At 44.8% G+C, this 15463-nt stretch overlaps 1 protein-coding gene across 3 annotated transcripts in view; it reads left to right on the top strand.

The window, feature by feature from the left end:
• Positions 1–15463, top strand: part of SCML2 (Scm polycomb group protein like 2) — a 104455-nt gene that overhangs the window by 31264 nt on the left and 57728 nt on the right. For 2 of the 3 annotated variants that reach the window (XM_044284846.1, XM_044284847.1), the window contains exons 3-5: positions 7961–8031; positions 9980–10214; positions 14121–14209. In XM_044284846.1, the coding sequence (XP_044140781.1) occupies positions 7961–8031; positions 9980–10214; positions 14121–14209 (395 nt within the window). The remainder of the gene's footprint in view (positions 1–7960; positions 8032–9979; positions 10215–14120; positions 14210–15463) is intronic. The other variant, XM_044284849.1, reaches the window with a different exon arrangement.

Consider the following 15463-nt stretch of genomic DNA (forward strand, 5'->3'; position numbering starts at 1 on the left):
ACATGGACTGATAATCGGGCTAATTTATTGGGGATGAACTTTTGTGGAAATACTCGTTTCCGATAAATGTTTTGTGTAAAAGGTACCGTTCGTTCACCCAGTGATCCTGTCCTTCGTCTTGCACCAAAAATAATTGTTTCTGTGCAGCAGATCGTGCTCTGTAAGCAACAGTCTGCTGCCGAGGAACAATAATTTTCTATGGGGACAGTGGAAGTGGTTGCTGCCTGTAAGCCTACCTTCACATCTGCGTATTTCTTTAACTATATATTAATTGGGTCTGGCAGACATTCCATTCACATCTGGCTGACGAGCGGAGAACCCACCGGACACAAACCGATGCATGCTGCGGTTTGTGTATGGACAATCCTCCACTTTCCTCAACTTGCCTGCTGGAACAGGCTAAGGGAACACTGCTACCGCAGATGTGAAGGTACCCTAAATGCAGTTTCATCTCTGCTGACGATCAGGCAATTATCAAGAATATTTAGCTTGTTCCCAATAATTGTCTGATATATCTGTTCTTGTAAAAGGACCTTTAGGGGCTGTTTCACACGAGCGAATCCGGTGCGTGTTATCCGCCGCTTGAATGAGAGCCAAGCCCGCACTAGACAGCAGAGACACGGAGCATTAACATGATCATCAATGCTCTGTGCCTCTCTGTGACCTTTTTACTACAAATTCACAATGAGATAAAGTTGTCATTGGGATTTTGGAGTAAAAAGATCACAGAGAGGCACGGGGCATTATCAATCATGTTAAAGGGAACCTGTTACCGGGATTTTGTGTATAGAGCTGAAGACATGGGTTGCTAGATGGCCGCTAGCACATCCGCAATACCCAGTTCCCATAGCTCTGTGTGCTTTTATTGTGTAAAAAAAAACTATTTGATACATACAGTGGGATGCGAAAGTTTGGGCAACCTTGTTAATCGTCAGGATTTTCCTGTATAAATTGTTGGTTGTTACGATAAAAAATGTCAGTTAAACATATCATATAGGAGATGCACACAGTGATATTTGAGAAGTGAAATGAAGTTTATTGGATTTACAGAAAGTGTGCTATAATTGTTTAAACAAAATTAGGCAGGTGCATAAATCTGGGCACCGCAGAAAAGAAATGAAATCAATATTTAGTAGATCCTTCTTTTGCAGAAATTACAGCCTCTAAACGCTTCCTGTAGGTTCCAATGAGAGTCTGGATTCTGGTTGAAGGTATTTTGGACCATTCCTCTTTACAAAACATCTTTAGTTCATTCAGGTTTGATGGCTTCCGAGCATGGACAGCTCTCTTTAAGTCACACCACAGATTTTCAATTATATTCAGGTCTGGCGACTGAGATGGCCATTCCAGAACGTTGTACTTGTGACTTTGAGCAGTGTTTAGGGTCGTCGTCTTGTTGAAAGATCCAGCCCCGGCGCAGCTTCAGCTTTGTCACTGATTCCTGGACATTGGTCTCCAGAATCTCTGATACTGAGTGGAATCCATGCTTCCCTCAACTTTGACAAGATTCCCTGCACTGGCCACACAGCCCCACAGCATGATGGAACCACCACCATATTTTACTGTAGGTAGCAGGTGTTTTTCTTGGAATGCTATGTTATTTTTCCTCCATGCATAACGCCCCTTGTTATGGCCAAATAACTACATTTTAGTTTCATCAGTCCACAGCACCTTATTCCAAAATGAAGCTGGCTTGTCGAAATGTGCTTTAGCCCACCTCAAGCGGCACTTTTTGTGCTGTGGGCGGAGAAAAGGCTTCCTCTGCATCACTCTCGCATATAGCATCTCCTTGTGTAAAGTGCGCCGAATGGTTGAACGATGCACAGTGACTCCATCTGCAGCAAGATGATGTTGTAGGTCTTTGGTGTTGGTCTGTGGGTTGACTCTGACTGTTCTCACCATTCGTTGCTTCTGTCTATCCGAGATTTTTCTTGGTCTGCCACTTCGAGCCTTAACTTGAACTGAGCCTGTGGTCTTCCATTTCCTCAATATGTTCCTAACTGTGGAAACAGACAGCTGAAATCTCTGAGACAACTTCTGTATCCTTCCCCTAAACCAGGCATCCTCAAACTGCAGCCCTCTAGCTGTTGCAAAACTACAACTCCCAGCATGCCTGAACATCCTACAGGTATCAGCCTACAGCAGGGCCTTGTGGGAGTTGTAGTTTTACAACAGTTGGAGGGTCGCAGTTTGAGGATACCTGGTCTAAACTAAACTAAAATTGAGTTATTTGGCCATAACAAGGGGCGTTATGCATGGAGGAAAAAGAACACAGCACTCCAAGAAAAACACCTGCTACCTACAGTAAAACATGGTGGTGGTTCCATCATTCTGTGGGGCTGTGTGGCCATTGCAGGGACTGGGAATCTTGTCAAAGTTGAGGGAAGCATGGATTCCACTCAGTATCAGAGATTCTGGAGACCAATGTCCAGGAATCAGTGACAAAGCTGAAGCTGCGCCGGGGCTGGATCTTTCAACAAGACGACGACCCTAAACACTGCTCAAAGTCAAAAGTACAACGTTCTGGAATGGCCATCTCAGTCGCCAGACCTGAATATAATTGAAAATCTGTGGTGTGACTTAAAGAGAAAATTAATAGAGGAGGGAAACTTACAATTGACCCCCTTAAAGGGATTCTGTCACCTCCCCTAACCCAAAAAACGATTTTAAAGCAGCCATGAAGCACAGCTTACCTTGATTAGGCTGTGCTCTTTTATCTTGTAATCCGTCCAGCAGTTACTGCAAAAAACGACTTTTATTGATATGCTAATGAGTCCTGAATGTGCCCAGAGGGGCGTTTTGTTCCTCTTAGAGAGCCCAGTACCGCCCCTCTTACAGTGCCCAGCCCGCCTTCCTTGCACTGTCTAACCGCCCCCAGCCTGCCACAGCCTCTCCTCCCCCTCCCTCACGCCGAACGAACTCTCGCACAGGCGCAGTACCCACTGAGGGCTGCGGCTGTGCGATCAGCAGGAGACTGAGGGCAGGAGCTTCATCCTCGTCACTGGGCATGCTCCAAGCCCAGTGACGTCCGATGCTCGCTCTTCCCTGCTGACTGAGGGAAGAGCGAGCATCGGACGTCACTGGGCTCGGCGCATGCCCAGTGACGAGGATGAAGCTCCTGCCCTCAGTCTCCTGCTGATCGCACAGGCGCAGCCCTCAGTGGGTACTGCGCCTGTGCGAGAGTTCGTTCGGCGTGAGGGAGGGGGAGGAGAGGGAGGAGAGGCTGTGGCAGGCTGGGGGCGGTTAGACAGTGCAAGGAAGGCGGGCTGGGCACTGTAAGAGGGGCGGTACTGGGCTCTCTAAGAGGAACAAAACGCCCCTCTGGGCACATTCAGGACTCATTAGCATATCAATAAAAGTCGTTTTTTGCAGTAACTGCTGGACGGATTACAAGATAAAAGAGCACAGCCTAATCAAGGTAAGCTGTGCTTCATGGCTGCTTTAAAATCGTTTTTTGGGTTAGGGGAGGTGACAGATCCCTTTAAATACTCTTTCTCGTAATTGGATTCACCTGTGTATGTAGGTCAGGGATCACTGAGCTTACCAAGTCAATTTGAGTTCCAATAATTAGTTCTAATTGTTTTGGAATCAATAAAATGACAACAGTGCCCAAATGTATGCACCTGCCTAATTTTGTTTAAACAATTATAGCACACTTTCTGTAAATCCAATAAACTTCATTTCACTTCTTAGCTATAACTGTGTGAGTCTCCTATATGATATATTTAACTGACATTTTTTATCGCAACAACCAACGATTTATACAAGAAAATCATGACGATTAACAGGGTTGCCCAAACTTTCGCATCCCACTGTATGCAAATTAACCTGAGATAAGTCCTGTCCCTAGATCATCTCAGGGACAGGACTCATCTCAGGTTTATTTGCATATGTATCAAATAGTTTTGTTTTTTTGACAGGTTCCCTTTAATGCTCCGAGTTTCTGCTGTCCAGTGCGGGTCTTGGATCTCATTCACGCTGCGGATGACATGCATGGGATCCGCTCGTGTGAAGGCCCTTTCACACGGGCGTCGTTTTTTGCCCGGATAAGATGCGGGTGCGTTGCGGGAAAATGCGCGATTTTTTCGCGCAAGTGCAAAACATTGTAATGCGTTTTGCTCGCGCGTGAGAAATATCGGCATGTTTGGTACCCAGACCCAAACTTCTTCACAGAAGATTGTTGTGTAGATTGTATTATTTTCCCTTATAACATGGTTATAATGGAAAATAATAGCATTCTTAATACAGAATGCATAGTACAATAGTGCTGGAGGGGTTAAAAAAATAAAAAATAAATTTAACTCGCCTTAATCAACTTGTTCGCGCAGGCCGGCTTCTCTTCCTTCTTCTTCTTCTTTGAGGAATAGGACCTTCGATGACGTCACTGCGCTCATCACATGATCCGTCATTAAAGGTCCTTTTCTTGTGCACAGCAAAGATGAAGACAGAAGAGAAGCCGGGCTGCGCGAGCAAGGGGATTAAGGTGAGTTAAATATATATAAATATATATATATATATATATATATATATATATATATATATATATATTTATAATATTTTTTTTAACCCTTCCAGTCCTATTGAACTATGCATTCTGTATTCAGAATGCTATTATTTTCCCTTATAACCGTGTTATAAGGGAGAATAATAATGATCGGGTCTCTATCCCGATCGTCTCCTAGCAACCGTGTGTGAAAATCGCACCGCATCCGCATTTGCTTATGGATGCTTGCGATTTTTATGCAGCCCCATTCACTTCTATGGGGCTTGAGTTGCGTGAAAAACTCAGAATATAGAACATGCTGCGATTTTCATGCAATGCACAAGTGATGCGTGAAAACCAACACTCATGTGCACAGCCCCATAGAAATGAATGGGTCTGGATTCAGTGCGGGTGCAATGCGTTCACCTCGCGCATTGCGCTCGTGCTGAAATCTCGCCCATGTGAAAGGGGCCTTACTCTTCCTTCATGATCCACACCTGGTTTTGGCTTCAAAAATTGTATAAAAAACCTTAACTTGGAAACCCAGCCTAAAACTACTGACAGGTGAAGTGAATATCATTGATTATTATCTATTGACAGTGGAGTGTGTAAGGACTGAGACATTGGGCACGCGTGATTAGTTGGTTTTTGAAGTTGATCTGTTTAAAGCGGGAAACTGGGAAAGTGTAAGGATCTGAGCGACTTTGACAAAGGCCAAATTATGATGGCTTTGTGGGGTGGGGTATGCATTAGTTAGTACCTACCAAATGAGGTTCAAGGAAGGACAACCGGTGAACTGATGAGGGTCATGAGCAGGCATGCCTTATTGATGTCTGTGGTAAGCAAAGGTAAGCTTGTACAGTCTGATCCTGCTACTGTAGCTCAAATTGCTGAATAAAGTATCATTGGTTATAATAGGAAACTGTCTGAACACACAGGCCCACATTTACTAATGTGATTGTGCCTGGACCTTGTCACAAAATGAACAAAAATGTGGTGCAATTTGGCACATCTAATTTTAGAAAAATCCAATGCACATAGCTCGAGGAAGGGCGTGGTTTAGCGGAATGAGCATAGCTTAGCAGGAAAAGGTGTGTGGGCTAAGATGTGACATTTGCGCCAACAATTCACCCAAAATTATTTTGCCAAGTAGGACAACCAGTAGGTACAGTAGTATAAAGGGTAGCTAGGCACCAATTTTGCAGTGGGCACATAAGGACAATGGAAGAAGGTGTCCTGGTCTGATGAGGCACGTTTTGTTTTACATTATTGGATAGTGAAATGCATGTGCGTCGCTTCTCTGGGAAAGATATGCGGCCAATATGTACCATAAGATAAAGGCAGGCTGGCGGAGGCAGTGTGATAGTCTCGACAATATCTTGGGTCGTAAAATTTATGTGTCGATGTTATTTTGATACGCACGACTTGCCTAAACGTTGTTTCAGACCAAGTACACCCCTTCATGGAAATGGTATTTCCTAATGGCAGTGGCCAGTGGAGTTGTTGCCCTCTATTAATTTCTATAAGAACACCAAAAATAGCCAAGCAGCGCGCTCAGCTATTTTTAAGCCCAATTGAAATGAATAGAGGGCAGCCACTCTTGTTTTTTTCGTTCTAGAGATAAGTGTGGGTCTCATCGGTGGGACCCTTACCTATCTGACATTGGTGGCCTAGCCTACCGATATGCTGCTAGTATTCCAGGTGACAACCCCTTTAAATCATTTACCTCTTCTGTTGTATTTCATTAAAAGGGTTTTCTGAGACTTTACAACTGATGACCTGTATCGGTCATCTTTATCTGATCGGTGGGGGTCCATTAATCGGGCCCCCCACGATCAGCTGCTTGAGAAGGCAGCAGTGCTCCTGTGTGCGCTGCTGACTTTTCCGTGCTCACCAAGCACAGTGCCATACATTGTATAGCAGCTGTGCTTGGTATGGCAGCTCAGCCCCATTAACTTAAATGGGGCTGAGCTGCCCATGTGACCAATGAATGTTATGTCACTCAGCCTAGGGCAGTGGTGGCGAACCTATCTCACGGGTGCCAGAGGTGGCACTCAGAGCCCTCTGTGTGGGCACCTGCACCCTGGAAAAAGTCTATGGTGTACCAATATGCCTTAGACTTCTCCTGCCATTCATCAGTGCAGGGCGCACTATGAACAGCACAGGCAGACCATTGAATGTAAGCAGGCTATTATAGCTAAATGATAAAGTAAATGGAAGATATACTATATTGGACTGTAGTATTCAGGTTAGATTGTCATGTTGGCACTTTGCGATAAATAAGTGGGTTTTGGGTTGCAGTTTGGGCACTCGGTCTAAAAAGGCTTCGCCATCACTGGCCTAGGGTAAGCTGCAAGAAGGCAGTGGTGCTACTGCGAGCGCCGGTGCCTTCTCAAACAGCTGATTAGCGGGGGTCCCAGGTGTTGGACCCCATGTATCAGATACTGAGGACCTATCTAGAGTAGAAACATCTCAGAAAACCCCTTTAATGTAATGAAATGTTGCACATATAATTTCTGTGAATTGCTGTACATGTATTTATTCTGAATATATAGCCTGTTATCCATGGTAACGAGAACTATTTAAATCTGGTCCTATTCGGACTGATTGTGTTAGACTTTAAAGAGGACCTTTCATCGGTCTAAACATTGTGAACTAAGTATCATGACATATACAGCGGTGCCCGAGGATCTCACTGCACTTACTATTATCCCTGGGCGCCGCTCCGTTCTCCCGTTATGTCCTCCGCTATGTTCGGGGACTTGGTTATAGTAGGAGGAGACTGCCCTTGTTCTGCTGGGCGTCTCCTTCTCCTAGGCTGTAGCGCTGGCCAATCGCAGCGCAGAGATCACAGCCTGGGAGGTTTTTTCCCAGGGATAATAGTAAGTGCAGTGAGATCCCCGGGCGCCGCTGTATACGTCATGATACTTAGTTAACAATGTTTGGACCAATGAAAGGTCCTCTTTAAAGGGGTTTTCTCATCTCAGACAATAAGGGCATATCGCTAGGATATGCCCCCATTGTCTTATAGGTATGGGTCCCACCGCTGGGACCCACACCTATATCGAGAACGGAGCCCCAAAAGTGAAGGAGAGGGCACTGCGCATGCGCAGCCGCCCTCCATTCATTTCTATGGGGCCACCGAAAATAGCCGAGCGCTGGCTCGGCTATTGCCATCTGCCCCATAGAAATGAATGGGAGCATGGGCCACGCATGCGAGGCACGCTCCCATTCACTTCAATGGGAGAGGCGGGGATTAGAGCTTGGTGGTGGACAGACCCCGGGAAATCTGGGGTCCTCCAGCCACAGCGCTCCTCGCTTCGATCTCGATATAGGTGCACGTCCCACCGCTGGGACCCACACCTAATCAGACAATGGGGGTATGTCCTAGCGATATGCCCCCATTGTCTGAGGTGGGAAAACCCCTTAAAGGTGGTGTTTTATGATCATGTCTGCTAAACATGTGTTCATTTTCAGAAATGTTTAACTGGGATGAATACTTAAAGGAAACTGGTTCGGCTGGTGCACCTTCTCACTACTTCAGACAGGTACGCTGTTCTCCCAGTGACTTAAATTCTCCTGGATTAACCGTGTGTTGTTAATAGGTCTATGAATACATAAAAATGTAGTATTGTCTTATTTTATATGATGAGGTTAAAGAGGTTCAACCAAGATGAAGAAAAAATATGTAGAAAATGTCAATCACCTTTTAAAAGTTCTGTTATTTCATTGCTGTGGCACCCGCATGTCATTTACAATGCATGCTGGACTAGAAGTGATGTGTGCTTCCCATTCTTGTGACGGCTGCAACCAATAATTGAGCTCATTGGTCACTTTGCAAAAATGGTACGTGACCGCTGGACTTACATGACCACCTAGGCCACTGGTTGCATGAATGGGAGCAGAACATAATCACTCCTGGTATGAAAGTGGGAGCCATTTTTACAAATCCCCTGCTTTTAATAAATGGCTGGGTCAATTAAAAAAGGTGACCCAGCGGTTTTCCTCCTAGTTTGCGGTGCCCTTAGTCAAGACACCATAAAACTGGTGACATATTCCATTTAAGGAAAATACCTTTTCTTATTGACAGTGTATTTTTATTATCTACTAATTTGGTGGGTTTAGCAATGTGTGGGCTATAGACTTTTTATTAGACCCTCCGCTTATTTGGCTGCTCTCCAAAGAGAAAAAATCACAGAAATATAGTGGCCAATATGGGGGAACTGCTCAGGCCCCAAACACTGTAGCGTGTTTCTCATTGGGGAAGCAGTCCCACCGCATGTGGCCCGCAGCAAACGACCATCCCCAGCAAAAAATGCGTACAATGGAGGATGCCGGCGCGGTCCACATGCACCACAAAGGCATCTAACACAAAACGGAGCATTGTGCGGATGAAAATATAATTATATAAATCACAGAAAAAAATGCACCAAACTGATATGCCACTGACTATACTAGCTAGTCATACAAGCAGATATTAAAAGCTGAGACTTTTGCCAATATATTCCTGTCAGGAACACATCGGAGCCCCTCATGCACCACGTCACGGTCTCTCAGCATGGCAAAGGGTCCTACCACTACGCTAACTATGGTGTGAACACGGTCTGAAGGTGATGAAATCCAGCTCACAGTCAAGGTTCCACACAACCGCATAGCAGGACAACTAATGCAATTTGAATAAAGCCAGACTGTAAGCCACACCCATATCAGACCATGTGATGGAGGCTACCAGGGGCAAAAGAATGTTTAAATGCCAGGTAAAGGCACATTCAATACATATGGAACAAAATCCTGCTATGCGGTTGTGTGGAACCTTGACTGTGAGCTGGATTTCATCACCTTTAGACTGTGTTCACACCATAGTTAGCGTAGTGGTAGGACCCCTAGCCATGCTGAGAGACCGTGACATGGTGCATGAGGGGCTCCGATGTGTGCCTGACAGGTATATATTGGCAAAAGTCTCAGCTTTTAATATCTGCTTGTATGACTAACTAGTATAGTCAGTGGCATATCCGTTTGGTGCATTTTTGTTTCTGTGATTTATATGCTGCTCTCCAAAGAGAGCCTAAAATAATTTTAAATGTGAGGGGTGGGCACAACGTACAGCAGTACGATTCTGCTCCTTATTTTTAGCAGGGCTACCACTTTTGACATATCCTAATAATTTGTTATAGGTTTCCTAAAAAAAAAAAAAAGCGACGCATCAGCAGCTTATGTGTATCTGATATCCCTAAATTTCAGTCTCATTCATGGATTCATTACTGATAAGTAAAATGCATGCAACATTTTAAGTACAGTGTATCTAATTAAAGGCATTTGTCACAAGATAGAATGCCCTACTAAAGTGGAGATGGTGTACCTGAAAACGGATTAGCCCTCACTTGAGCCCCTTTGAACAGTCAGTGGAATGCCATTGTTTTGTTTTATGCTGCTTTAAATTTACCTGTTCACTTTTGTTGCCGTTTGAACCAGGATTTTATATTATGTTCTTTGTAGTCTAGGATCCCACCCAGTAATGAATTTAAAATTGGCATGAAAGTGGAAGCTCATGACCCTCGAAATGTTACCTCCGTTTGTATAGCCACTGTTGTTGGAATCTCTGGAGCTCGCCTGCGCTTACGGCTGGATGGCAGTGATGATAAAAATGACTTCTGGAGGCTGGTGGACTCCTCCGACATCCAGCAAATCGGTACATGCGAGAAAACGGGAGATATGCTGCAGCCACCCTTGGGTAAGAGAATAGGTTTTGGTCTGTGCGGTATACTCTAGATGTATTATAAATTGTGACAACCTCACAGTGGCTGGTGTGCAAATGGTGACCTCTCACAGTCACTGGCCTCAAGTAGCACTTCCTTGCCACTGAATAGTACTACGGATAGTAGCAAAGAAGCAGGGTAGCGAGGCTGTCAATCACACAGCAACTTATTGTGACTCATAGCTAGTTTGTGAAGAGCTGTATCTAATTGACGCTACCTTTAATACCTTTAGACTTAAAGGGAGTCTTTCACCTAAAATGACCATTATAGAACACTAACCCCATTATCTGCATTATAGTCCCCATATCTGAATGATACTTACCGTATAGCTGTCCGTCACTTATTTAAAAAAAATATATATACTTTTATTCAATATGTAAATTAGGTCCTGAAGGTGCCCAGGGGTGGCGTGCAAGTGGCCGGTGCCCAGGCCCCTCGTTGCTTTTCATATGAAACCCCTATGGGCAGAGGCACAAGGACGGCTAGATGTGCGGGCCGGCACATGTTTATTAAACGCTCTTGTGCCTCTGCCCATAATGGCGAGTGAAGTGCGCAGGAACGACAAATCTTGTGAACGGCGCTGGCGCTGGATTTCTGAAGAACCTAGGGCGGGCCAGAGTGGTGAAAGGGGAGGGGTTTCATATGAAAAGCGACGAGGGGCCTGGGCACCGGCCGCTTGCATGCTGCCCCTGGGTACCTTCAGGACCTAATTTACATATTGAATAAAAGTGTTTTTTAGCGAAAATAAGCGACTGACAGCTATACAGTAAGTAGCATTCCAATATGGGGACTATAATGCTGATCATGGTGTTAGTGTTCTATATTGGTCATTTTAGGTGAAAGACTCCCTTTAAAAAGACCCCAGACAGTTGCTGACCTGCAGTGAGGTTCATGCTAAGGCTACTTTCACATCTGCGCTTTCCCTTTCCGGTATTGAGATCCGTCATAGGATTTCAATAGCGGGGGAAAACGCTTCTGTTTTGTCCCCATTCATTGTCAATGGGGACAAAACTGAACTGAACGAAATGGAGTGCTCCAGAATGCTTTCCGTTACGTTTGGTTGTGTCTCCATCGCGGTCAGAATAATGCTGCAAGCAGCTTTTTTCTGTCCGCGATGTGGGGCATAGCACGACAGATCCGTCACGACTCGCCATGTAAGTCAGTGGTGGCGGATCCGTTTTCTCTGACACAATAGAAAACTGATCTTTCCCCCAATGACTTTCAACGGTGTTGATGACTGATCTATCATGGCTATTTTAAAGATAATACAACTGGATCCATTCATAACGAATGCAGACGGTTGTATTATATTGACGAAAGCGTTTTTCCTTTACCATGACGAATCTAGCAAAAACCCTGGTGTGACAGTAGCCTTACCAGGTCCCCTCTGCTAGGTTCCAGTTCCAATTGCTCCTTGGCTGTCTCTGCAGCTCTGCAATACTCTGGCATCAACATGCTGTTGACGGCATCCATATTACTGCTTCAGCCAATCACCGGCTACCAGAGCCAGAACCTAGTGGTGGGGACCAGGTAAGTATAAACCCCACCGTGGTTCAGCAACCCTCTGAGGTCTTTTGAAGTTTTGGATAAGCCCTTTAAGTTGGTGCTGATTGATGTCAAAGAAAGTGAATGATGGGAGTTTAGCAAAACTAGTGTTTCAAATGTGCCTTAATCTACTTTTTTTTTCCAAGTGTTATTTTTTTACTGTTGCCCTATTCTCTGGATGGTTCCATTTATTATTTCACCCCAGAGCCTCTACAGTTGTCCGCACAATATGTGTAAATCACCACATTGGGCCTCAAAATGCACATGGTGATTTTTAATTTTTTTCCCCCTGAGCCATGTGGTATCTCCAGGCAAAAGATTAGAGCCGGTTTTTCTAAAATCAGGAAGCACAGCATAATAATAAGACATTGCGTTTTTCCCATCCATTTAACGTATATGTTAAACGGAGGCCTCAGACTGATGCCATACAGTGGCATCCAATCACTATTGAGTTCCATTGTGAAAAAAAGAAATCACGTATACTTTTTTTTTTTTACCATTGTAACATGGTGTCACAGACAGGGAGAAAAAAAACTCCCTGGCCAGGGCGCTCTGTGCTGCGATTGGACAGCGCTGCAGCCAGGGAGAAGGAGACGCCCACAGAGAAAGACTGTGTCTCCTCCCCATTGCTCCGATGCTCAGTATTAGCATACTGAGCTCAAAATTTGCGGGGGGCCATAACGGGGCGTAGGAGCGCTATTTAAAAAAAAACAGGCAGGGTGGCAGCACAGCGGGGGGGTACCCCGCAGGTACAGATATTTATTTCACTTACTACAAACCCATGAAAGATCCTCTTAAAGGCTACTTTCACACTTGCGTTTTGGCTTTCCGTTTGTGAGATTCGTCATGGGCTCTCACAAGCGGTCTAAAACGGATCAGTTTTGCCCTAATGCTTTCTGAATGGAAAAGGATCCGCTGAGAACGCATCAGTTTGCCTCCGATCAGTCTCCATTCTGCTCTGGAGGCGGACACCAAAACGCTGCCTGACACATGTCAGAATTGCAAAATTAGGCTCTGTCAGGAATGTGAGAACTAGCTCTGTCTGGAAGAGGTTAAAATCCACAATACCTGATCCTTCACAACAGAATGAACAGTTTCTTCCGACTAAGGGCCCATTCATACAAGTATAAGTACTCAGAAGCAATACAGGCTTTACAAGCCGGTGCCAGTGCATTGTAGGACGCTATTTGTGGTCCGCAGCACGGGCATGGACCCCTTACAGTCATGTGAATGGACCCTAAGGGCTGTTTCACACGAGCGAGTCCTTTGTGGGAATCACGCTCCGTGTGTGAGTGTGATCCTCCGCTCTGGACTTGCAGGAGCGCGCGGCATTATCATGATTTATAATGCTATGTGTCTCTGCTTGACCTTATTTCTAAAGAATCATAGTGACAGCTTTATGACGCTATGATTTTGTGGAAAAAACACCAAGCACATAGCATTATAAATCATGATAATGCTGTGCGCTCCTGCAAGTCGAGAGCGGAGGATCACACTCGCACACGGAGCGTGATTCACGCAATGGACTCGCTCGTGTGAAATAGCCCTAATGCACGTGGCCAGCTTAAAGGGGTTCTGCACTTTGTTTAAACTGATGATCTATCCTCTGGATAGATCATCAGCTTCTGATTGGCGGGGGTCTGACACCCTGGACCCCCGCCGATCAGCTGTTTGAGAAGGCAGCGGCGCTCCAGCAATGCTGTGGCCTTCTCACTGTTTACCGCAGGCCCAGTGACGTCACGACTTGTATCAACTGACCTGGGCGGGGCTAAGCTCTGTTCACTTGAATGGAACTTGACCCCACCCAGGCCAGTTGATACTAGTCGTGACGTCATTGGGCCTGCAGTAAACGGTGAGAAGGCCGCGGCGCTGCTAGAGCGCTGCTGCCGCGCCGCTGCCTTCTCAAACAGCTGATCGGCGGGGGTCCTGGGTGTCGGACCCACGCCGATCAGAAGCTGATGATCTATCCAGAGGACAGATCATCAGTTTAAACAAAGTGCAAAACCCCTTTTAAATATGTTTGTGCTTCATTGATGGAAAAGGAGAAATGCAGACCCACGGTGAAGCATTTAGCAATGGTGGACATCCATTTATAGATATAAAGAGAGGGTATGGGAGAGAGATATGAAGCGATTACATGCATGCAGCATTCATTCATGACAACACTTTTTAGAAATCAGCTCAATTATGGTAATTATTATATATATAAAATGTTAAAATTGTAATGTTAAAGAAAATCTGAATGAAAAAAAATACGCCTTATGAAAATATGTTTAAATCTACTATACCTGTTTAGCTAAATTCTTGGAGTGATATTTTCATTTCATCATCGATAGGATTCCGGATGAATGCCTCTTCCTGGCCAATGTTCTTATTGAGAACACTAAATGGGGCAGAAATGGCACCAATCTCATACTTTAAAAAGGTAGGAAATGAAATTTTCCATTCTTGAGAATTATATTGTCAGAAACAATTGTGCACGTGCAACAGAAGATACAATACAAAGTTCTAGATTAAAGAGTAACTAAACTTTTATAATAATTTTTAATATGTTGTCCCTAATCCCCCTAAAAAAAAAATCTGATATACTTTATTAATTTTCTATTTTTACTATACTTTTACATCCCTAAAGCCCCCCGCTGACAGCTCAGTGATGTACAGAGTACATATTTTATGAATGGGCAGCAGCAGCAGTGCAGGGAGTATGGGCATGAGTGGACATTGATGCTCCTGCCCGTGTTCCCTGGATAATTACTAACTCCTGGTGTAGCACATGGGTACCCTGTACCCATGTACTATGCCAGGATTAGTTGAGCGGAGTGGACTCCTGCTTCTGCCTGCTCCGCTAAGCTAAGAGAACTGCATGACAGCTTGTAACGGACCGTTTCAGCAGACAAGGGGTTAAAATCTTTTTAGGCGATATGCCCCTTTCTGAGAGACAGGCACAGCTACTGCAGAACACCAAACTCCTGAACTGGATACAAAATAGCACTCCAAACTGGAACCTCGCGAATAGCCGCTAGGAGACGAACAGGAAAAGCATACAATCAGCTTACACTCCTCGCAATCAGTCTCCAACAGCATACAGGGAATCCCCGCCAATAACGAGACAAGGCTCCGTGTTCAGGGTCAAGCAGTGGTCTGACTGTACTTCAGGTACAGCCTCTTTTATTCATAAAAAACAAACATATTACTGCCCACAGGGTTTTGAAAACCAACCAATCAATATCTTACAACACACACAATGCAAGTACAGCAACCAATTGTTCACGCCCCCTAGAGGACCAGAAGGGAGACTGCGACACAGAACAGATACAGCACATCCCCACAATGCATCATGGTTTCCTCCTCTCTGTCCCGGAGACAACCAAGGGCAATCCAATTATCTCTCAAGACAAAGGGGAGATCGCCAATACACATGTGGAGACAATAGGACAGACATCACCATTTAAACACACAATGGGACAATGGGACAATAGAAACACACCCAGCATATTCCTCCCAAGCTGGCAAGTTACACTTATTATAAATTGTTACAACTTTGTGAGGTTACATTGTCCATACATATAACTTACATCAATTTAAACAGTATAACTTGGGGACAAACCTATCCAAAATTCACTTGAATAGGTTCAGGGGTTTAAAAGTTAGCAAAAGTATCTCAAAGGGCCGTAATCCT

This window comes from Bufo gargarizans, chromosome 3 (assembly GCF_014858855.1).
Source record: "Bufo gargarizans isolate SCDJY-AF-19 chromosome 3, ASM1485885v1, whole genome shotgun sequence".
NCBI lineage: Eukaryota > Metazoa > Chordata > Amphibia > Anura > Bufonidae > Bufo > Bufo gargarizans.